Genomic DNA, 23,393 nt, shown 5'->3' with positions numbered 1-23,393 from the left:
CAGCAAAGGTCCATTGAAGTGATAATTAAAGTTTTTTTTTCCTCTCCTGAAAACTTTCTATAGTGCTTAACTTGCCCACAGTGAATGGATTTGTGTTGATTTTTTTTAATTCTCTGAAAATTGCCTGGAAGCCATGTCTTAAACCGAAAAGAACATCAGAGACAACAAGGTAGCATTTTTGTAAGAACATCATACCGTATATGGATAGCAGTTCTAGAGGAAAGGGCTACTGTCAACCTAAAAGGCCCTTCATTTAATGTAGCATCTGGTGGAACCATGAAAGTCTCCAGCGCAGACTCTAAGGGGAATTTGCAGATGTAAATATTTGTTCACATGGGAATGGGCATTGGTTTCAGATGCTTCATTTTTTTGAAGCAAGGACTGAATTGCTAAATCTCAAATCCTTCCTCCACTTTTAAGATTTTTTGCAACTCTTTATGACTTCATGTTTTTCAACTCAAGCCTAAAACAAAAGACACATCCTTCAACTTGAGAGGCATCCAAAATCGGATGCTAGGTTTTTACCTGTATGCCCACTCTACCGTAAATTAAGAAACAATTATTAAGTGATTTTGCATGTGACATCGTTCTCTGAAAGAAAAGGCAACATGTCTAGTAGCTGGTCCCTTAAAAGTCCAAGCCACAATTGCCAGTTTGGTAATTTATCCATAAGCTTGCTTGGATTGGCAGATTGTAAGTCTCTCTCTGATATAATGTGGTGCTTTCCACTCTTCAAGTTATATTCAGTGCATGAACCAGCAGCATTCCCACACCTTTAAGACCAGGCTAATTAGAGCAAGGAACACATACTAAACAGAGCATTGCTGAGCAGAAAGGAAATGGAAGCAGCATCTGGTGGGAAGCATAGAAGTTATAGATTAGTGGAGTGCAGGTGACTGCAACAGTGCTGGTAAACAAAAACGAGGTGTCAGTGACAAGTAGGTTAGTCTGCTGTACACATAAGGATTACATAATAGTCCTCTTTATTAGGTATCCAAATTAATCATTTTGACAAATACCTTCTCATTGTAACAAACTCTTACTTGTCTTTCTCATACCATCGTCCATATAAACCTGCTGTTACTAAGCCAGAGGATCCTCCTTTCTTTTGCATCACATAGTAACTGTTTTTCCAGCCCAGATAATCAGCAAAGTCCAAAGTGACACCAGATCTTAACAACAGAGGAAAGACAAACACAGTACTGAAATTTCCTTTGAGCTGAAAATTTATCAGTCCATTGGCCTCTGTTACTTCTTGTCCACAAGTTGTATAATTAACTCCACCACACTTCACTAATACACATGCTTGTACATAGTATGTTCCATGCACTGTGTGTAAATCATCAAACACTCCTAAAACATAAAGTTCATCAGATAAAGCTAATCTCTGGTAACTTAAGTAACAACAAAGTGTATTGGAACAGATGTGGATATCTCCTTTAGGTTCTGTTAGGGGCCTTAAAGTAAAATTGTCATACATCATTTCGCCATAAAAGGGGTAAGCTTCCTTGGAGACTTCCTTTGCTATGCCATCACAAGCCTTCTTGTTCTCCTTATAGCAAACCTGAGTATCCATACGAATGCTTGAAAAACTCTCCTGTATTTCACTGTCCAAGTGAGTTTCATGCTCTGATGTAACAGGGATCTCTGCCACTATAAGCTTACCACTAAAGCTTTCTGTATCATAATAAGCAAAAGACTTTGATGGTGTATATATACCACTGCCTGTCATACCCAAATCAGGATGATGGATATTTGCTGCCAAAAGATTAATGTTAAAAGCAGTTGCAAAAGCTTGTTGAAATTCTACAGCTGACAGGAGTGGCAGCTGGTTCATCCATGCAGTAGGATAGGCAACTTGTTTTACATTGTGTTGCATGATAAGGTTCACAGCTGGTTCATAAAACAGGATATCAAAACAAGTAAAGATTCCAAATTTGCCTGCAAAAGGTGTATCAAAAATTGTGTAATCAATCTCTGGTGGAATATTGAAGGCATACTCAAAATACAGGTTTTGTTTTCGGTATCTAGCTATGAGTGTACCACTCTCACTAAATACTACATCAGTGTTAAAGTGGTATCTTCCATCTGGTGGGCAATAGGGATCACTGTGTGTGCAGAACTGTTTAGTTCCCATGTTTGCCACTAGAAACACTTGATTCTTCAGTGCCATGCAGCTGAGTCGATGGAGAACCTGCAAAAACAGTATGTATTTTTAAAGAAAAGGAAGTAAATCCTGTTGCAATGCAGAGAAGTATTGAACTATTCAATTAATAGGCTAGACTTACAAATTTAATAATACACTTATAGCTGATTTTTTTATGTGGAATGGTTCTGTATGAAAATATGTCCATTGTCAAAGTGCAAACGGCACAATTCTAATTGTTTACTTGAAAACAAGTACATTGGAATTCAGCAGTGTTTGCTTTGAGAAAAAATTGTACTCTTAAGATAAACATATTGAGAACTAGTGCCACAAGCAGTTATTCATTACTTGTTACAAAACTTCTGAAATGTTATCCAGAAAATATTAAATTATTGTGTTGAAATGTCCACTATCATTATGCTAGGCTGAATTCACGCTTCAAAGACCCTTGAAATCAATGGGATTTGGTTTGTTGTAAGTTGAAGTCTGGATCCTGTTCACTACTTCTAAATGTGACATAAAAAGGGAGATAAACACCCAAAGCATCATGTTTCTCTGATCAATTTGCTTTACAGTAATTAACACATGTTTAGTATTAGAAGATGAGCAACATGTCTATTTACAATAATACTTTTGTTTGTTTTATTTATATGCTGTCTTTCTCCCAGAATTGGGACTCAAGTGCCAAATTACAAAGAATTAAAATAAGATTTAATTCCTTATATTAAAATTAAAACACTTTAAAATATTTGACTAAAAATACTAACAGAAGATTACTTTTAAAAAAGATACAGAAATTTGGTACAATTTTATTGTTTTGAGGCACTTCATTTCTAAAGTCCTTCCTGAATAAAATGTTTTGTCTCTGCCTACTGCCAGAAGAACAAGGAGGGGGTAAACCTTACCTCTCTTTTCAATGAGTTCCAGAGCCTCAGCATGGCCACATAGAGTCCTCAACAAACAGGCCTCTGAAAGTGGCGAGACTTGAGAGACAGGCCTCTCCAGCGGATCTTAAAGCTTGGGGCAGGTTTGTATGGGAGGATACAGTATTTCAGATCACTTGGGCTCAAGTAGATAGGGCTTTAGAGGTCCTAACCAGCATTTTGAAATGTGTCTGGAAATGGACTGGTAGCTAGTGCAAATTTTGTCGAAATAGAGTTGTATGTTCCCTGTAAATGGCCCAAGCCAATAGTGTGAGTGCACAGTTTTTGACTAGCTGAAATTTCTGAATATTTTTTAAAGGCAACCCCCAGGTAGACCACGTTAAGAGTAATCACACCAGGATGTAACTGCAGCTAAATCATGCAGATCCAGGAATTGGAGCAATTGTTACACAAGCTTTAACTGTGCAAATGTACTATTGGCCAATGAAGAGAGCTATAGGCTCAGGGATGAATCCAGGAGTACAGCAAAGCTGTACACCTTTGATTTCAGAGGAAGAGTAATACTATCCAGCACAGGTTGAATTCCTATTCCTTGAACTGCCTTTAAGCTAATCAGGAGCGCCTCTGTCTTGTCTGTTCACATTCATGCAATCCATTATTGACTCCAGACCCTGGTTTTGGACCAAAACAGCTTCCTCAGATTTAGATAGAAAAGAAGGAGTTTGGTCTCATCAGCATATAGGTAGCACTGATCTCCAAAATTCTGGATAATCTCTCCCAGTGAGTTTCATGTACAAGTTAAATAGCACATGGACCAAAAACAACCCTAAACAGAAAAAGGGACAAACAAAAGTCCCAGCACCACCTTCTGAGATTGGCCCTTCAAGAAGGATTGGACCCACTGTAAGTCAGTGATGCCAATTCCCATCCCAGAGGGAGAACCAAAAAGGAAACCATGGTCAGTGGCATTAAACCAGAATGAACAGAGACACGTTCCCTGACCAGCTTCTGACATAGGTCATCCACAAAGAAAACCAATGCCATCTCCATCTATAGCCAGGCCTGAGGTTAGATTGATGGGTCTAAATATTTCACCCAGGAATGTCTGGAGCTTAGAGGTCACTATATAGTCAAGCATATTTGGACAATACGGCAAATACAATTTCAGTGAGAGAAATCAGAAATATCTACAAACTATTTCATTTGTTTTAAACTCACCAAGTTTGAAATGATTCTTCAAGCAGACAATTGTTTAGTCTACACAAAAACAGTGTTGTATGAAGTGTACCAAACCCACTTCACTTGTAATATTTGGGGCTATGAGCATGGTGCTTAAATCCAGCAGTAGCCCTTCTGGACAACCCATGACACCTGTTCAAGGAAGCCAAATACAGCCCTACCTGAAGACATAACCAGAACAGCCAGAGACGAAGGTCATAATATATTTGACTTGGGATGTCTGATGACGTTACTGTGGGCTTATTCAGAAAAGGAAGTGAACTCATGCAGTGTGAATGCATATATTTTTGAAACTGTTAGGTTCTCTTAAAAATACATTAAAGGATAAGTAAAAATGACGTGGTGGTGCTGTGGGCTAAACTGCAGAAGCCTGTGCTGCAGGGTCAGAAGACCAGCAGTCGTAAGATTGAATCCACGCGACGGAGTGAGCTCCCGTCGCTTTGTCCCAGCTCCTCGCAAACTTAGTAGTTCGAAAGCATGCAAATGTGAGTAGATAAATAGGTACCACCTCAGTGGGAAGGTAAAACGGCGTTCCCTAGTCACACTAGCCACGTGGCAATGGAAACTGTCTTTGGACAAGCGCTGGCTCTACGGCTTGAAAATGCGATGAGCACTGCCCCCTAGAGTCGGACATGACTGGACTAAAAATGTCAAGGGGAACCTTTACCTTTACTAAAAAGGATGACTGTATTTCCTGAAGGACTAAGTTGGGGGTCTATATAAATAGGAAGTACAGTGGTGCCCCACATAGCGACGTTAATCCGTTCCGGATTAATCGTCGCTATCCGGAAACATCGCTATACGGATGGAAAAACCCCATAGGAACGCATTAAACTTCGTTTAATGCGTTCCTATGGGGGGGGGAACTTACCGCTAAGCAGGAATTCTCCATCCGGCTGCCATTTTCGCCACCTCGGTAAGAGAGGGCAGCGTGCAAAAATGGTTGCAGTGGCCATTTTTGAACTGCCGATCAGCTGTGTGAAAATGGGGCCTTTGGGAGGACCAAAGCCCCCATTTTCACACAGCCGGCCAAAGCGCTTTGGAACGGCGGCGGGGGAGCCCTCCCCCGCGGTTGCTCCGAAGCGCCTGCGGCAAAAATGCCGCGAAAACACACACACAAACCACGAACATAACCCCCCCAGTCCAAACCCACCCTCCAAAATCCACACAGAAAAGTTTTTTTTTAAAGGACTTACCGGTCCGAAGCCTCCTGGCGCTCTGATGGCTCTGCGCGGCCGGGGGCGAGCAGCCAGGGCCCTGGCCTGCTCTAGCCTCCCGGCCCGCCGCTGGTTCCGCACAGCCGGGGGCGAGCGGCCAGGGCCCCGGCCTGCTCTAGCCTCCCGGCCCGCCGCTGGTTCCACGCGGCCGGGGGCGAGCAGCCAGGGCCCCGGCCTGCTCTAGCCTCTCGGCCCTCCGCTGGTTCCACACAACCGGGGGCGAGCGGCCAGGGCCCCGGCCTGCTCTAGCCTCCCAGCCCTCCGCTGGTTCTGCGTGGCCAGGGGCCCGGTCTGTTCTAGCCGCCCGGCGCTCCACTGCCTTTGGAGCTTTCAAAGGGCTTCCTCCAATGTTGGGGAAAGCCCTTTGAAACCTCTGAAGGCACCGATTACAGTGGCGAGGACCCCCAGGGAGGTCTCCCATGGTGGCGTGCAAGCCCTGGGAGACCTCCCTGGGGGTCCCCACCGCCGCGATGGGCAGCTTCGGAGCTCTCTGAAGCCAAAAAGACAGGGAGAAAGCGCAGGAAGTTCGCTCCGACGCGCCTGCCCAAAAATGCCGGCCGGCCAGCGCTTCAGAGCGGCCACGGGAGAGATCCCATAGGAAATATCGCAATGCGATCGCAAAAAATGAATCACTATGCGGATTCATCGTTAAACGGGGCACTCGTTATGCGAGGCACCACTGTATTGGTATGACTGTGGCTGAAGTAGATTAGGATGTCTAAAGCAATCAATAACCAAACACACTGAAGGGACAAAAAATCAATAAATATATATTTATATGGTTGTTTGCATTCTCACTGACCTTGTATGCCTTAAATGCTGAACATGGAACTACAGTGGTGCCTCGCTTAATGGGCGCCCCGTTTAACAATGAATCCACATAGCGATGAAGATTTTGCGATCACATTGCGATGTTCCCTATGGGGGAAATCGATTTTTCCCCCCGTTTCCCCCCAGCTGACTGGGGGCCCCGATGTCCTTCCGCAGCCCCCGCCAGTCAGCTGGGTGAAAATGCCGGCGGGGGCTTTGGGAGGACCGCGAGGGAGGGCTCCCCCGTGGTCCTCCCAAAGGCCCCATTTTCGCACAGCTGGTAGGCGGTTCCAAAATGCCCACCCACTGTGTCGCCTCGCTTTAGAGGCACCGAAAATGGCCGCCCCTATGGAGGATTTTCGCATAAGGTGAGTTTTTAAGCCCACAGGAACGCATTAAATATGTTTTAATGCATTCCTATGGGCTTTTTTATTTCGCATAGTGACGAATCCGGATTGCAACAATTTTTCCGGAACGGATTATCATCGTTATGCGGGGCACCACTGTATTTTGAAATGTTAGTTATAGCATACAAGTTGATCTCAAGAACTAGCTGGAGAACTTGCTTAAAGACTAAATGTTTCAAGGTGTACATATCTATAGTACAGTGGACCCTCGACTTACGGAATTAATCCGTATTGGAACGGTGGCTGCAGGTTGAAAAGTCTGTAGGTCGAGGCTCCATTGACCTACAATGCATTGAAAACCGATTAATCCGTAACCGGCCATTTTTCTTCCATTTTGGTTTTTTAACTCATCTGTAGGTCGATACTCTGGCTGTATGTCGAACCTAAATTTTGCGGCCAGAGAAGTCTGTAACTCGAAAAGTCTGTAAGTGGAGCCGTCTGTAAGTCGAGGGTCCACTTTATGCTAATAATTAAAGGCATATTTAATTAGACACCCAGATTTGCTGTGGAAACAAAGGCTTCAAGATAAACTGTTACCGTGGAAGTGAAATAAAAACTAGAGGAAAATAGTAATGTTTGCTTCTCTTTTTTCTAAATCTTAATAAAAGCAAAAAATATTCCTGTTCCTCCTCTTTCTGCTGCATTTTTCCGCTCTGGGGAATTGCCTAACATATACCTCAGTGTCATTGAACAAGTCTGCTTCTTTGCATGGATTCCACTTCACAGAAAGAGGGTATGGTATAAAATCCAGGTAAGGATAAATGGATGTCCTGGTAAAGTTGAAGCCATGAATTCCATCTTCAGGAAAGATAATTATTTGTGCCCCCTAAAAATAAATAAAGATGTCTGTCAGTTAAATTAAGAAAAAAAGGTGATGTTAAATCTCTACAAGAAGTGGATTATATTTAAACCATTCAAGAGTTGCCAAGTATCAAAATGCAGTGTGTAGTACTACTTCAGTTTAGTTTATATTCCAGACAATTATAAAGCTCTGGACATACTGTTGTCCAGTTAGATTCCATACATGGCTTTATTATACCAGAGAGCGTGGTACAATCACAAAAGCATTATCCAGATAACTGTGTGGTCTGCATCCATAAACTATTTAGCTTAAAGCAGTCTCATCAACATCCAGACAATTTAATCCATAACTCTCTTCCAGTGGCAATGGATTCAACTGGATTAGAAAGAAGCATGGTAGCTGAGTGCACACTGTTTTAGGTGAGTACTTGAGGCAACCCCTTCATGGATTGCTGCCCTTGTTGTGGCAAAGGGGCTTGAGAAATTCAGAGAAGCTATGAGCTATACTGTGCAGGGACACCCAAGATGGACAGGTCATAGTGGAGAGTTCTGACTAAACACGATCCACCTGGAGCAGGAACTGGCAACCACTCCAGTATCTTTGCCAAGAAAACTCCATGGACAGAAACAAAAGGCTAAAAGATATGATGCTGGAAGATGAGCCCTTCAGGTTGGAAGGTGTCCAACATGCTACTGAGGAAGAGCGGAGGACAAGTAAAAGTAGCTCCAGAGCTAATGAAGTGGTTGGGCCAAAGCCGAAAGGACGCTCAGCTGCAGATGCACTTGGAAGTGAAAGGAAAGTCCAATGCTGCAAAGAAAAATGCATAGGAAACTGGAATGTGAGATCTATGAACCTTGGTAAGCTGGATGTGGTCAAACAGGAGATGGCAAGAATAAACATTGACATCTCGGGCATCAGTGAACTAAAATGGATGGGAAGGGGTGAATTCAATTCAGACAATTATCATATCTACTATTGTGGGCAAGAATCCCGTAGAAGAAATGGAGTAGCCCTCATAGCCAACAAAAGAGTGGGAAAAGCTGTACTGGGATACAATCTCAAATGACAGAATTATTTCAATACGAATCCAAGGCAGACCTTTCAACACAGCAGAGAAGGGAAGGGAAACAAAATGCAAGGAAGACAGGGAAAGTTACAGAAAACTGAATGCAGACTTCCAAAAAATAGTGAGGAGAGACAAGAGTACCTTCTTGTGCAAAGATATAGAGGAAAATAATAGGGAAAAACCACAGATCTGTTCAAGAAAATTGGAGATATCAAAGGAGCCTGTTGTGCAAGGATGGATATGATAAAGGACAAAAATGGGAGGGACCTCACAGAAGCAGAAGACATCAAGAAGAGATGGCAAGAATGCACAGAGGAATTATACCAGAAAGATCTGGATGTCCCGGACAACCCAGATAGTGTGGTTGCTGACCTTGAGCCAGACATCCTGGAGAGTGAAGTCAAGTGGGCCTTAGAAAGCATGGCTGACAACAAGGCCAATGGAAGTGATGGCATTCCAGTGGAACTATTTAAAATCTTAAAATATGACACTGTTAAGGTGCTTCACTCAATATGCCAGCAGGTTTGGAAAACTCAGCAGTGGCCAGAGGATTGGAAAAGATCAGTCTACATCCCAATCCCAAAGAAGGGCAGTGCCTAAGAATGCTCGAACTACCATACAATTGCACTAATTTCACATTCTAGCAAGGTTATGCTCAAAATCCTCCAAGGCAGGCTTCAGCAGTATGTGGACCAAGAACTTCCCAGAAGTACAAGGTGGATTTCGAAGGGGCAGAGGAAGTTGAGACCAAATTGCTAACATGTGCTGGATTATGGAGAAAGCCAGAGAGTTTCAGAAAAACATCTACTTCTGCTTCACTGACTACGCAAAAGCCTTTGACTGTGTCAACCACAACAAACTATGGCAAGTTCTTAAAGAAATGGGACTGCCTGGCCACCTTATCTATCTCCTGAGAAATCTATATGTGAAACAGAAAGCAACAGTTAGAACTGGATATGGAACAACTGATTGGTTCAAACCTGGGAAAGGAGTAGGACAAGGCTGTATATTGTCTCCCTGCTTATTTAACTTATATGCAGAATACATCATGCGAAAGGCAGGACTGGATGAATCCCAAACCGGAATTAAGATTGCCGGAAGAAATACCATCAACCTCCGATATGCAGATGACGCCACTCTAAAGGCAGAAAGTGAGGAGGAATTAAAGAACCTCTTAATGAGGGTGAAATAGGAGAGTGCAAAAAATGGTCTGAAGCTCAAGATCAAATAAACTAACATCATGGCCACTGATCCCATCACCTCCTGGCAAATAGAAAGGGAAGATATGGAGGCAGTGACAGATTTTACTTTCTTGGGCTCCATGATCACTGCAGATGGTGACAGCAGCCACGAAATTAAAAGACACCCGCTTCTTGGGAGGAAAGCAATGACAAACCTAGACAGCATCTTAAGAAGCAGAGACATCACCTTGCTGACAAAGGTCCGCATAGTGAAAGCTATGGTTTTTCCAGTAGCTATGTATGGAAGTCAGAGATGGACCATAAAGAAGGCTGACCGCTGAAGAATTGATGCTTTTGAATTGTGGTGATGGAGGAGATTCTTGAGAGTCCCCTGCATTGCAAAGAGAACAAACCTATCCATTATGAAGGAAATCAATCCTGAGTGCTCACTGGAAGGACAGATCCTGAAGCTGAGGCTCCAATACTTTGGCCATCTCATGAGAAGACTCCCTGGAAAGACCCTGATGTTGGGAAAGTGTGAAGGCAAGAGGAGAAGGGGACAACAGAGGACGAGATGGTTGGACAGTGTCACCGAAGCTACCAACAAGAATATGACCGAACCTCAGGAGGAAGTGGAAGACAGGAGGGCCTGATGTCCATGGAGTCACGAAGAGTCGGACACCACTTAATGACTAAACAACAACAGCTTGAGGGAAAGCTTTACAGTGGTGCCTCACTTGACGAGGATAATCCGTTCCAGCCAAATCACTGTAGAACGTAATCCTCATCAAGTGAAAATAAAAACCCCATTGAAATGCATTGAAAACCGGTTCAATGCGTTCCAATGGGCTAAATACCTAATCATCCAGTGCAGATCCTCCATAGGGCAGCAATTTTCCAATGCCTGTAAAGCGAAAAATGCCTCCTAAAAACAGCGGGGAGCCATTTTGCACAGCAGGTGGCCATTTTGAAACCCGACGATCAGCTGTTTTCAGATCGTTGTAATGCGAAGAATCAGTTCCCAATGCAGGGAACCCGTCGTAAAGCGACTTTTGGCCATTGAAACATCGTTTTACTATTGCAAAATTGTTCGCAAAAACCTCACCATCAAGAGGATTTGTCGTTTAACGAGGTAATAGTTAAGCGAGGCACCCCTGTACTTCTTGAAGCAATCTGGTGGTTACTCTACTTTGTATCAAGCAAAAAAGTCTCTGTCTTCTAGAAATACCATTTAGATAGGTCTACTAATTTCACTGGCAGGTAACTCTCAAATTAACTTTTGTTCAAAACAATCTAGTACTTCTTCAAATGCTGGGATCAAGTTGTTACACCATAGAACTCAGATGACAGTTTCCAGAGAATTAAAAGATTTCCATCCCATCCACCCCACCAGGTTCCAGGGATCTCCTCCCAGCACTGTGGAATAGAGTAGAAAATGAAATTAATTTGGAAAATCACCTGATGACATCATCTGAGTTGCTTGGTATAACATGCGCAATAGGATTCCAGCCTATAACATCAGTGGCAGCACCAAAGCAATTTTATACTGCATAGATAGGGGCAGAAAACAAAGTCCACACTGGCAGAAATTGCCATTATTTCCAATAAACAAGGCACATAGGACCATACACTGCATTTTCAAAGTGGCCTCCAGTAAACTCACCTTGTTTAACAGAAGAAATGAGAGAAGGGTTGCTATCCCACTATTGAGTTTGATCTTTAGTGGGTTGGGCAGTAAGGGCAAGGTGTGGTTCCCAAGCTGTTCCCAGGGGTTCAACCCAGAGCTCATCAGTGGCCAGAAGTTAGCAACTCCAGATACAGCTATGATTTGCTTAAAAACCTCTATAGCTGTACACTCCTCTAAAGCAGCCAATCTCAAATTGTTCTTTTTTGCCATGGGCACAAAAATAATATGAAAGAAATACAGGCCAAATCTAGATTGTTTAAGTCACACAATGAACCTTATAAGGTGGTGGGTAAAAAAAAATTTTCTAGCCTGTGGTCCCCTTCAAATTTGCCAGGGCCCCCTCAGGAGGCCTTATGGCTCCCATTGAGAATGGCTGCTCTAGAGCAGAGATGGGGAATATGCGCTGTCCAGTGTCACTGGACTCAGTCCCTCACCACTTATTATGCCAGCTAGTTCCCCAATCCTGCGTTAAACCCACATACAGGAAGCAACTACATGTCTGTATCATAGCATTCTTTACCATAATGCCCTAAATCAGTGGTCCCCAACCTTGGGCCTCCTGATGTTCTTGGACTATAGCTCCCAAAAACCTTAACCACCACCTCTGCTGGCCAGAACATCTGGAGGCCCAAGGTTGGGGACCACTGCCCTAAATGGTGTGATCTCATTATATTACTTCTTATCCCTGACCCTAAAATATAATAAATCCTTCTTACTTTCTCTCCCACAGTATGCCCTTGCCCTAGGCTTGAAACACTATGACTCTAAAATCTTTATACTCCACATTTGGAGCACAGCTGGGAACACTGTTTTGTTATAGCTATATAATAAATTATAGACAACATAAAAGCTACTTTTTGGGACTGTAATTCCTAGAATCCTCCAGCCACTTGGCAATGATGGCTGAAGGATTCCAGGAACTACAGTCCACAAAGTGACTTTTCCAGGTTCTTGAAAGAACATACTTCTCTACTCAAAAGTGAGTCCTACTGCATTCACTGGGACTTCTCCCAGCACAGTGTACATACATCTGCAGTCCTGATTTTGAACTGGTATCTTCTGCACTAGCTGGGTAGCTATTTTTTATAGTTTACTAGCAGAGCAGGATTGTAATTTCCACAAATATTAAGAGACGATGCTTATGAAAAGAACAGCGTATGTATATATACACACACATTCTCTCTCACACACTCACATACATACATACATACATACATACATACATACATACATACATACATACATACATACATACATACATACATACATACACACACAACTTCTCCTTTACCACTCTTAATGGAAAGATTTAGGATTTTAAAAGGTGAGGCAAGAAAAAGCAGGGTTTAAAATTGTGATCTTGTTTTGAGCACATGGAAAAGCAACAATTTGACCATAGGCAGCATAGTTGAGGACAAGTTACAACTGCATTCTATTTAAACTGCCACAATCTCAGCTAATCTAAAAAGTTTTTTAAAAAAAGCGGTTAGGGAAGGTGATGCAACTTCAAGGTTCTTGCAGGTTCTCTAGTAATTCCAGAAGGGAAGCTAGTACTGTAGCTTCTTGTAATAAAAATAATGACTCATATAGCAACTTAATTGACTAGTTATCTTATTATACCATGTGCTTCTCTAGCAATAGCCTCTTTCATCCAATGACCCTTAATGCGTGCAGGCAGAAGCCCCTCTCACAATAAACCAGTTAATCTCTCAAATGTCAATCAGACATTTTTATATGAATCCACCGCAAGGCTGTTGCCAGCACCTGTTTGACAGCAGCCATAACTTGCTCTTCATAAACGTCTAGGTTTCTGTTCATCAGCTCTAATGCAGACTGTCGATCCGTGATGGCTGTTGGGTTGGGATTCAGGATGACATGATGTTCATAAACGGCAGCAACATAATGTCCTTCTCTGCAAACATCTGCAGTGAGAACTTGATAGCAAAGAACAAGTATACAGCTACTGCCAAAAGTGAGGGCTGCCATGAATCTAAAATGAAAACAGATGTAGGGGGAACATGATCAGTACAACATATGTATAAAGTGTCTAATGCTCTCATCATATTCGCACTGGCAGTTGTTACATACTACACACAAACTGATTATTACATTCACTAAATAAGTAGGCTTATGTTGCTTCTAATTTCATACACATTTGTTTCATTCCACTAATACATGAGACGAAGGGTTCTCCAGAAATAGACTCATTACACTGGAGGTGTGCAGATTTGCAATTTTTGAACTACAGTTGTGCCACTCTTGACGTTAATCCGTTCCAGCAAAATTGCTGTAGAACAAAATCATCGTCAAGCGAAATTTAAAAAGCCCATTGAAATGCATTGAAAACCGTTCCATGCGTTCCAATGGGCGAAATACCTGCTCGTCCAGCGAAGATCCTCTATAGGGTGGCCATTTTCTGCTCCCTGTAGAGCAAAGAATCCGTCCGTAACACAGTGGGGAGCCATTTTGCACAGCGGGCGGCCATTTTGGAAACCCGACGATCAGCTGTTTTGATCGTTATAAAGCGAAAAATCGGTTCCCAAAGCAGGGAACCGATCATTGTAAAGCAGTTTTTTCCTATCTAAACATCGTTTTGTGATCGCAAAAACCTAATCGTTAAGCATATTCATCGTGGAGCAGGGTAATCGTTAAGCAGGACACCACTGTACAGCTCTCAGGCTTCCTTAAGTAGTAGCTATGCTACCCAGGGAACTCTGGGCATTATAGTCCAAAATCAATAATCTAAACACCAGTATAGTATACCTTGTATGATGTCATACAAATTGTTTAGTGTACATAATAAACAGAGTTAAGTTGACTAACTACAGGAGAGGACTGATGGACAACAGTGTTTACTGTCTCTTGAGAATGCTATTGAAATAATCTAGTATTATTTTAATTTTGGGCAAATGCCAACAGTGTCTGAAGTACCATAATAGTAAACAGGAGCATTAGCTTGTATAGTCCTCAGCATTCTGAAAATAGTCTGCCTCCTGTGTGAACATCCTCTTCCAGGAATTTCCTTGGTTGCCCCCACTTCCTACAGGAAGCTCTGCAGTACAATTCTGCATTTCTATATATCAGACTACTGTTTTACAGAATGATGGTGCACTCTGTTTCCAAGATTTGCAGAAAGCTTTCTGGAATTATAATTCTTACAGCAACTAAAAAAAAAGTTTCTGTGCACAAGCAAAGCTTATTAAAAGATGTGTGCAGTTAGTTTGCTTGATGACAGGCCATGCTACTTCTCGTATTTTTAGTGACTGAAAAATAACTAGCTAACACAATGACAAGATCCAGTGAGCTATTTTCAGCACTGCAGCATCTCATAGCTTGTATATGTAGAGCACTCAATATGGGGCCCAGCACAGAAGGAGGATAGGAAGACCTCTGCAGAAATAGTTCTGTTGTTTGCTTCAAGTCCAAAGCACAGTGCAAATAGTTCCTATCACTGTGGACTTTGAGCTACTGTTTCAACTGGCTCTAGTAAATCACTAATTGCTTAAGAAATTGTTTAGACAAAAAATCCAGATGCACTGGGCCAAAGATACTGGGGGAAAATGTAATGCAACCTTAATTATGCACACCATTACCAGTGGTGCCTCGCTAGACGATAATCTGTTCCACTAAAACTGCTGTTTAGCGAAATCATTGTCTAGCGAAAAGCATTTCTCCATTGGAATGCATTGAAACCTGTTTAATGCGTTCCAATGGGGAAGAATCGTTGCTGTCTAGCGAAGATCGGCCATAGGAAAGCCGCTTTGCGAACCGCCAATCAGCTGTTTAAATCGATGTCTTGAGAAGCTTAGGTCCCAAAAACACCTGTTTGTGAGCACGGAGGGAGCTGTCAAAATTGTCGTCTAGCGAAAATCGGTTTGCGAAGCAGGGACCAAACATTGTCCAGCGAAATTCCCCCATAGGAATCACTGTTTTGCGAATCGCTATAGCGATCGCAAAAAGCCAATGTCTAGCGAAAAAACTGTCATGCGGGGTAACTGTCTGGTGAGGCACCACTATATGTATGTGAATACAGGCCGGGGGGGGGGCAGGATAGGAATTATAGCACCTTTTTGGCACTGCCATCTGGATCTTGCTGTTCTTGTATCTCGTGCAGATTTCCATTTTAAAACCAAAGGCCTATAAAATATGTCAGTATGTGATACGTAAATCCACCTACTGGAGAAACAGCTTAGCAAAGTCCTTTTGACCAGGAAAAGCAGGGTGTAGCAAGTGAACTACATTGGCAAAAATTCCATCACACCTATGTTACTTTATTTGGCTATATTCTGAATCCACATCCATGTGCTTGACCCTGGTTTCCAACTTAAAACACTTTGCACAGGTGTTTTGTACAGCTTTTGTCCTCTTGGGTTGATTGGTGCCCAAGGTATAGTTTCATTGTTGTTAGAATTTTAGTTGGCTGTTCAGCTTACTATCTTGAGTTTTATACCGTAAACTCCTCCAGACATTCCACCACTTCAGCCTTAGGTAAGAGATAGCTTTGTCTGCAGGGTCCCAGCCTGGCCAGACCAAAGAGAAAATGTTGCTAAAAAGAATAGATAAGGATAAAAGAAACGCTTGGAACTCACAAACACTTGCTCACCACACCCAGCCAAAACGATATTGCTAGCAGCTTTGGTTTCTTTTTAAAGTTGTATATAAACCTTAAAAATGACATATAAGCACTTACCTACATATACAATCCTACAGGAAAAAGCCTACATGTTAAAGCACTGCTGTTACTATGTCACCATAAGCTTTTGGCTTGTTAGTATATGCAAAACAATTCACACAAATGGAAATAAAAATGGAAATAAAATCAGAAACGGTATTGGTCGCCCTCTATGATGACCTACTGAGGGAGGGTAAAACATCTCTGTTCGTCCTCCTCGATATCTCGGTGGCCTTTGATACCGTTGACCATGGTATTCTCCTGAGGAGGCTGAGTTAGGAATTGGTGGCCTGCCGTTTGCCTGGCTCCGATCCTTCCTCAGGGACTGTCCTCAGAGAGTACAGCTTGGGGAGAGGGTATCAGCCCCGTGGAGCCTCAATTGTGGAGTTCCGCAGGGTTTGATCATCTCCCCAGTGATGTCTAATATCTACATGAGGCCACCGGGCGGGGTCATCAGGGGGTGTGGGGCATCGTGCCATCAGTACGCTGATGACACCCAGCTCTACATCTCCTTTTCACCAACTGCAGTGGATGCCATTCTCTCCCTTCAGCACTGGAGTCTTTACTGCAGTGGATGCAGGAAAATGGGCTGAGGCTGAACCCGGACAAGACAGAGGTCCTGAGGTTGGGTGGCCCCACCATCATCAGTCTGGGAAGCTCTCTCTCATTTGGGTGTGTGTGTGTGTGTGACTCTTACCACAAAGAGTGAGGTTTGCAGCTTGGGGATCCATCTGGACCCGGGGCTCACCATAGAAACTCAGATGGTGTCAGTGGTCCGCACCACCTTTTTTCATCATTGGCGGATAGCCCAGCTGCATCCCTATCTTGATGTTGGGGCGCTCACTACCTTGGTACATGCGCGTGTAATCTTGAGTTCAGACCACTGTAATGCACTCTATATGGGGCTACCTTTGAGGTTGATGCGGAAACTCCAAGTGGTGCAGAATGCGGTGGCCAGACTCCTTAGTGGGGTGAGAAAATATCATCATATTTCTGCCACTCTGGCCGCATTGCATTGGCTGCCCATTCGGTTCCGTGTTGACTTCAAAGTTTTAATGCTCACGTATAAAGCCCTAAATGGTTTAGGGCCTCGATACTTGGCGGAATGCCTACTCCCACCAAAATCTACCCTTATCACCTGATCTAGTCAGGAGGTGAGGCTGAGGAGCCGGACGCCAAGAGAGGTCTGGAGGGAAAAAAAACAAGAAACCGGGCCTTCTCGGCAGTAGCTCCTCGCCTCTGGAATAATCTTCCTCTGGAGATCTGTGTGGCCCTTTCGCTGGGCATCTTTAAATACCAATTGAAAACTTGGATGTTTAGGCAGGCCTTCCCCTCAGCTATTATTTGATTTATTTTTCCCTATTTCTTTCCATCTTGAATAACTCTATTATTGATGTTTAAATGTTGTTATATTTTATATTATTATATGTGTTGGAAGCCGCCCAGAGTAGTCAGTTGACTAGATGGGTGGGGTATAAATACAATAAATAAGTAAGTAAGTAAGTAAGTAAGTAAGTAAGTAAGTAAGTAAGTAAGTAAGTAAGTAAGTAAGTAAATAAATAAATAAATAAATAAATAAATAAATAAATAAATAAATAAATAAATAAATAAATAAATAACCTGTTAACCTGTTTGAAACACTGAATGTATTCCAGCAACATAATCTTGCTATTTCAGGATGGCTGGTTTAATATCCAGCACCATCATTTCTGAAGAAAATTTATGTGACAGATTCTGTAAAAGATGTCCAGGGTTCTGGGCAGAAGTCTGCTGACACCAACTTTCTCTGACAGGCCACAAATCAGAGATGGAAGACGCGGAACAGTGTGCACTATCCAGCATTACTTCTTGTGAAAACAGTAAGAGATGTTCTCAAACTATTAAACATTTCTCTGTGCAAACCAGAGACTGACTGGGAGCTAGGTGCTTATTGAACATGACATGTAAAACATGTCCCTTAATTCTTCTATACTGTACTGAGAACAGGTGCATCTTTTGGTTTGGGGAACAAAGAAAGAAGTTGTGCTTACTAGAGAAAATAGCAAGACTGCCTCCATTGGGGCTAATATTATTTTTCTTTCTTAAAGTTCATTGACCTCACAATGGAAAACTTAAGAAGTGTTAAAGAAGTGCAACCCCCCCCCAAAAAAAATTCAACCTTGATCTATAGAAATGTGAGCATACCTCTGCTCATGCTGTGAGGGTTCCCTATTCACTTGGAACTTCCTCTGCCACTCCTGAAAGGCCACTCTTAATTCCGGAAATTGTCTGGGCTGGAATCTGGTACAGGAAATGGCAGCAAGAGGAGAAAGGCTGGCAAATATTGCAAGAGGCACTTACACAAGTGAACTGAGGTGTTTCTTTTTCACTGAAAGATCCCTCTAGAGCAGTGGTGTCGAACTGTGGCCCTCCAGATATTCTTGGCCTTCAACTCCCAGAAATCCTGGCCAGCAGAGGTGGTGGTGAAGGCTTCTGGGAGCTGAAGTCCAAGAACATCTGGAGGGCCACAGTTCGACACCACTACTCTAGAGCAGCAGTTCCGAACCTTGGGTGACCCAGGTGTTCTTGAACTGCAGCTCCCAGAAACCCCACCACAGCTAGTGGTGAAGACTTCTGAGAATGTTAGTCCAAAAACATATGGGGTACTCAAGGTTGGGAATCACTGTTCTAGAACCAAGCCATTTAATAAACCATGCAGATAAGCCTAAGTAGTACGTACTACAGAGGATCAGAAGATCCACCTGTGGTCCTGATCCAGTCTGCAAACAGCCAGGTCCCAGCTCACAGAAAGGCTAGAGGATGCCCCTCTATTCCCTTTTCCCAAAAGGGTGGTGGAAATCCTGCTGTTCCCTCTGATCTCTTGTATAAAATGCATGCTTGCTTTTGGAATTGTATGCAAAAGCATGCTAGAAGAGGAGTGGTAAAAGTATGACACACACACACCCGGTTGTTGCTGGGCTGTGACTCCCATCATTCTATTCTATTAGCTATGCTGGCTAGTACTGATAGGAATTGTAGTGTTGAGGTGCTTACAGAACAGCACTTTGCTCACTCCTGTACTAGAATGTCTGTAGAACATTCATATCTTCACTATCATTCCATGGGTTATTTTGTATCAGAAAAGTTTTTGTTTTTTCTACACATCTGAATATAAAATAAGATTTTTTTAAAAGAATTACCAGAGTTTTAGGACATTAAGAAAATATTTATTTCATACATTAATTGCTATTAAATGCCCAGCACTAAGAACATGATTTGTCTCTGTTTTTCCATATACGAAGTAAGGTTGGTTTTCATGTTAGGTTATACAGATCTTTAAAAGGTTGGTTTTTGTCTACAAGAGAGTTGGACAGCTGAGATGGCCAGTTTCCTTTGAAAGCCAACAGCCCACTGCTGCATATAGGAAATGTAAGCTGGAAGCACTTGGCACAATCCATTCAGTGATGTCACAAAGCCTTCTGTTAATGGAGTTACCACAAACACTGTGAGCCAGAATGAACATTAAGCAACTGCTTTAATGATAAATAGGATTACAGTGTTTAGGACAAGGATAGAGCCACAGGAAAGTCAAAGGGAAAAGTGTTGTATTTAAGAGATGGGAAAGCTGCCCAGAGTTACATTCATCACAAAAAGTATGTTTGGCATTTGAATGTACTAAAACCCAAACTATGGAGGCAATCCTATACAATATATTATTTTTCCTAAGAATAACCATTAAACTCAAGAGGGCTAACTTCTGAGCAGAACTTGGAAACAATTAGCTACTAGTTACAAATTACAAATAAGTAAAAATAAAGTAATAATTTTTTTTCTACTACTTAAATATATATTATCCGTTATGACTTCACATAAGATGACTTCACTTCTTCTGCAACAACACTGTAATGTTCAACTTTTTTTATTGCATGGGTGTAGCCTCACTAAACGGTGGAGAATATATGCTTCCACTGCAGGCTCATGCCTCTGAATCAAAAACACTAAACAATCATGGCAAAAAGATGTGCATCTGGTTATTTTTATTCAGTAAACCGTTATCCAATAATGTCTGAACGGTTGTAAAGTAATGAGTAACTGCCTTTAAACCACAATGAAGGTTTAGGATTTTATCTAAGCATTCCTATATGGTTCCTTTGCAAAAAAAAAAAAAAAAAAAAAAAAGTTTTACACAAGCAATTTAACTACTTTTATACTTAGTATAGAAAAGCCACATACGGCCTGACCATATCATGGACTGGATCCAGTGTTAAGTTAATCATTCTTCACTCACAATCTACTGGACAAATTAGCCATGATGAACTTAAGACCTGACGATTTTGCTAGAACTGAAGTATGACTAGGCTATACTCCATTCCAAGCCACAAAAGGGGCAGGCATGAGAGTCATAACCTAACAGATGGGGCATAAAGCCAAGGCAAAACAGAGTCAGTCACTAAAATAGTTCAGAGATTGTGGTTTTTTATTTATTTATTTATTTATTTTATTCGATTTTTACCCCGCCCCTCTAGACAACGTCTGTGTTGTTGTTTTTTTAAAATTTAAATATAACCATATTTAGGAATAATCACACAAATATATCCGCCCTTGCGTGGGGATTTTCACCTTAGCCATTTCTCATAGCAAATCTGCTGCGTTAGCATATATGCTTTGTTGAACCTGCTGCCTCAAGGTAAGCAAATCGAGAGGGAACATTTTACTCTTATCAGAGTCTAAGAATGTAACAGCCTCTATAAGCTCATCTGTCGACAAGTGCTAATAATTTTTTTTTTTTTGCTTTTAACGGCCTCGTTTTTCAGAAACCGCTCAGCGATTATTTAACTACACACGCCCTAGCAGAATTTCAGAAAAGCCAAACCAACCTCGATGTCGTGTCGCCATGCTACACCACAAAGGCACCCCCTATTTTTTAATACTAATGTGCATCTAGAGATAATAATATTCACAGGGTAACAATTCATATTAATTAGACTAAGCGATACAGTATTGATTTCAATGGGGAGAGTCTTCAATAAGACTAAATCTGGATGCAGCCCATAGCTTTATCATTCTGCATCACCCAAACCACTGTGTCTGATTTCTCCTATTCGTATTATCACAGTCACTCGATCTCTATATTACCATTATTACTGTCTCTTTCATCGGGCTACCTTAGCACGACCAATCAATCAACCCACCACCAACCAGAGATACCTTTTCCGCTCGCCCCTTCCGGCCCCGGCCAGAAAGAACCCTTCTTTTAGCTACGCCCACTTAAGTGAACGCCATTTTCCCCACTGACTACGCCCACCTTCCTTCTTACTGAACGGAGCATGTGTCCATCAGAACGCAGACTGTTTCTCATTGGTCCAGGGCCACGCACCTCAGCATAAGGTAATTGGCTGCTCCGGGTCCTGGCGCTCTTAGGAGAACAGAGGGGACGCGATGGCTGCGCCGGGTTCACCACAGGAAGAGGACGAATGTGTCAGTGGCGCCCAACTCATCGCGGAGGCCCTAAAGGCGCAAGTAAGGACGTTTGCCTCTGACTCTCTGCAACTCAGTGACAATCGGAAATGTGTTGACCTTCCTACAGGGAGAGGGAAGGATCAGTTCTGTGTAAAATCGCGAAAGGGGGGGAGTGAAGAGGAGGCTAGCAAATGATACCTCAGCTGGATCAAAGAATTGTGCCTCCTGCTAATTAGTCCCCGTCATTAGTACAAAACTACTCCCAACTGGAATAACTGAAATAACATTACCCTAGACCTCAGTATCCAGTGGGAGACCCATTGTGGTGTGTAGTGGATGGAGTGATGGACTAAGACTCTGGAGAATAGGGTTTAAATCCTCACCTGACTGTGGGAACTCACTGGGGAAGTGGTAAAACCACTCCTGAAACTTCTGGCTTACCTTGAAAGCCCTTTTAGGATCACTATAAGTCCATTCTGAGGGTGGCACATAACTAGAGGTGTGAAATTTCCAGAAAATGCATTTTCCAAATGCTTTGGGGAAAATAGGGGGGAACTTCCCCACCCCCAATTTTTCTGTTTTTTTCCTCCAGGCTTTTCCATCTCTAGGCATAAATAAATAGATCTTGGTAGAATTTGCTCAAGAGGTTTTAAGTCCCATCTGCTTATTTATTTAAAATATTTTGCCGTGCCTTTCTCTTAAAAAAGGATCTAAGGTGGCTTACATCTGTAAAAACACAATATTAAAAGCCAAAAAAAACAGTGAACTATTCAAATATTGGGGGAAATGTTATACATTATATGGAAAATGTTAGGTAAAACCATTACAAAAGCAAATTTAAAAACAAAAATACAAACCGTCCCATTTGAAAGCATCTCTTAGACAGCCAGTCACTAAGGAGATACCATATTGGTATCTCATATTTTGAAATGGGTCCTACAAACCTCTGGCTTTCTAAGTATTGTTGGAGTCTATTTCCTATCGGTCCCAACCAGTGTAGCCCATAGTAAGAAATGAACGGGAGCTGAAATTTAATATGGGGGGAGAGGTTTCCCCTTCTCATGCACTGTTGCCTGCAGTCTCCAGCTGCTATCCTCTGAATATTAACTTGCATTTCTTTGCATGGAAGCACATACCTGAGCTGCTCCTTGGTTGCTGGCAGAAGTCAGAAATTTCAAAATTATCACATGACAAGATTGGAGCAGAAGGCATTTTTCTCTCTTTAGCTCAGGCAGATGCCTCAATCAAAGGGTGAAAAGTGACACTCCCCTGGAGGCTGTCAAGGAGGGGCTTAAACACAGTGTTTTGTTTCTAGTTGAAATGTTCTTCATACAGAAAGGTCTGTTTAATCTCTGACATCTCCAGTAAAACAGAGTGGGAGACCATTAGCCCCTCCAGATATTGTTTGACTCTGATTCCCACAATATCTGTATATCCCGGAGATAATGAGGGAAGATTGGAGCATTAGAGGGCAACAAGTTCTCTCTCACAAGTTAAAAAGATGAAGGCATGGATGATGGGAAAGTCTGCAATGTGTATTAGTACAGAGAATATTAACAGTTTTTACTTTTGAACCCTGAACTGAAAGATGGATCTGGTAGTTGTGAAGGACAGTGTCAGTAGTCAGTCATTCGGTAATGACTTGAGAAACCTTGACTTGTATTCAATCCATTTATATGGGTGTTCATCATGTGTATAAATTTACCCTTATTCAGTGATATCGAAATATATTGTACTGCAGATACCGTGTCTTTGCTATTAGTATGGCCTTACTGGCTGGGAGTAACAAGTAGCTAGCTGGGAGAAACAAGCCGTAGTCCGGTATGTAGAGGATACCAGGTTG

At 42.3% G+C, this 23,393-nt stretch overlaps 2 protein-coding genes across 8 annotated transcripts in view; one reads left to right on the top strand and one right to left on the bottom strand.

The window, feature by feature from the left end:
• Positions 1–966: 966 nt before the first annotated feature.
• Positions 967–21,607, bottom strand: BTD (biotinidase). 3 transcript variants are annotated; one of them, XM_020780259.3, is made up of 5 exons: positions 21,299–21,358; positions 18,296–18,391; positions 13,204–13,429; positions 7,380–7,529; positions 967–2,194 (listed from the first exon to the last, which is right to left on the bottom strand). In XM_020780259.3, the coding sequence occupies exons 3-5, from the start codon at positions 13,423–13,425 to the stop codon at positions 1,040–1,042; spliced, it is 1,527 nt and encodes a 508-aa protein (XP_020635918.3). In that variant the 5' UTR covers positions 13,426–13,429; positions 18,296–18,391; positions 21,299–21,358; the 3' UTR covers positions 967–1,039. The 3 variants fall into 3 exon arrangements, with proteins under 3 accessions (XP_020635918.3, XP_020635966.3, XP_020635910.3); XM_020780307.3 differs by lacking the exons at positions 18,296–18,391; positions 21,299–21,358 and adding an exon at positions 21,468–21,607; XM_020780251.3 differs by lacking the exon at positions 18,296–18,391 and having other exon boundaries at positions 21,299–21,392.
• The window catches only part of HACL1 (2-hydroxyacyl-CoA lyase 1), a 34,009-nt gene continuing 32,111 nt past the window's right edge, over positions 21,496–23,393 (top strand). For 2 of the 5 annotated variants that reach the window (XR_013537230.1, XM_020780239.3), the window contains exon 1: positions 21,496–21,610. Coding sequence is in view for 2 of the 5 variants with exons in the window: in XM_020780239.3 (XP_020635898.2) it covers positions 21,530–21,610 (81 nt within the window). In the remaining 3 variants the exon portion in view is untranslated. The remainder of the gene's footprint in view (positions 21,611–23,393) is intronic. The other 3 variants (XM_073003350.2, XM_073003348.2, XM_073003347.2) reach the window with 2 other exon arrangements.

The sequence above is a fragment of the Pogona vitticeps genome, chromosome 6, assembly GCF_051106095.1.
Source record: "Pogona vitticeps strain Pit_001003342236 chromosome 6, PviZW2.1, whole genome shotgun sequence".
Classification (NCBI taxonomy): Eukaryota; Metazoa; Chordata; class Lepidosauria; order Squamata; family Agamidae; genus Pogona; species Pogona vitticeps.
This window is presented reverse-complemented; position numbering and strand designations above follow the sequence as displayed.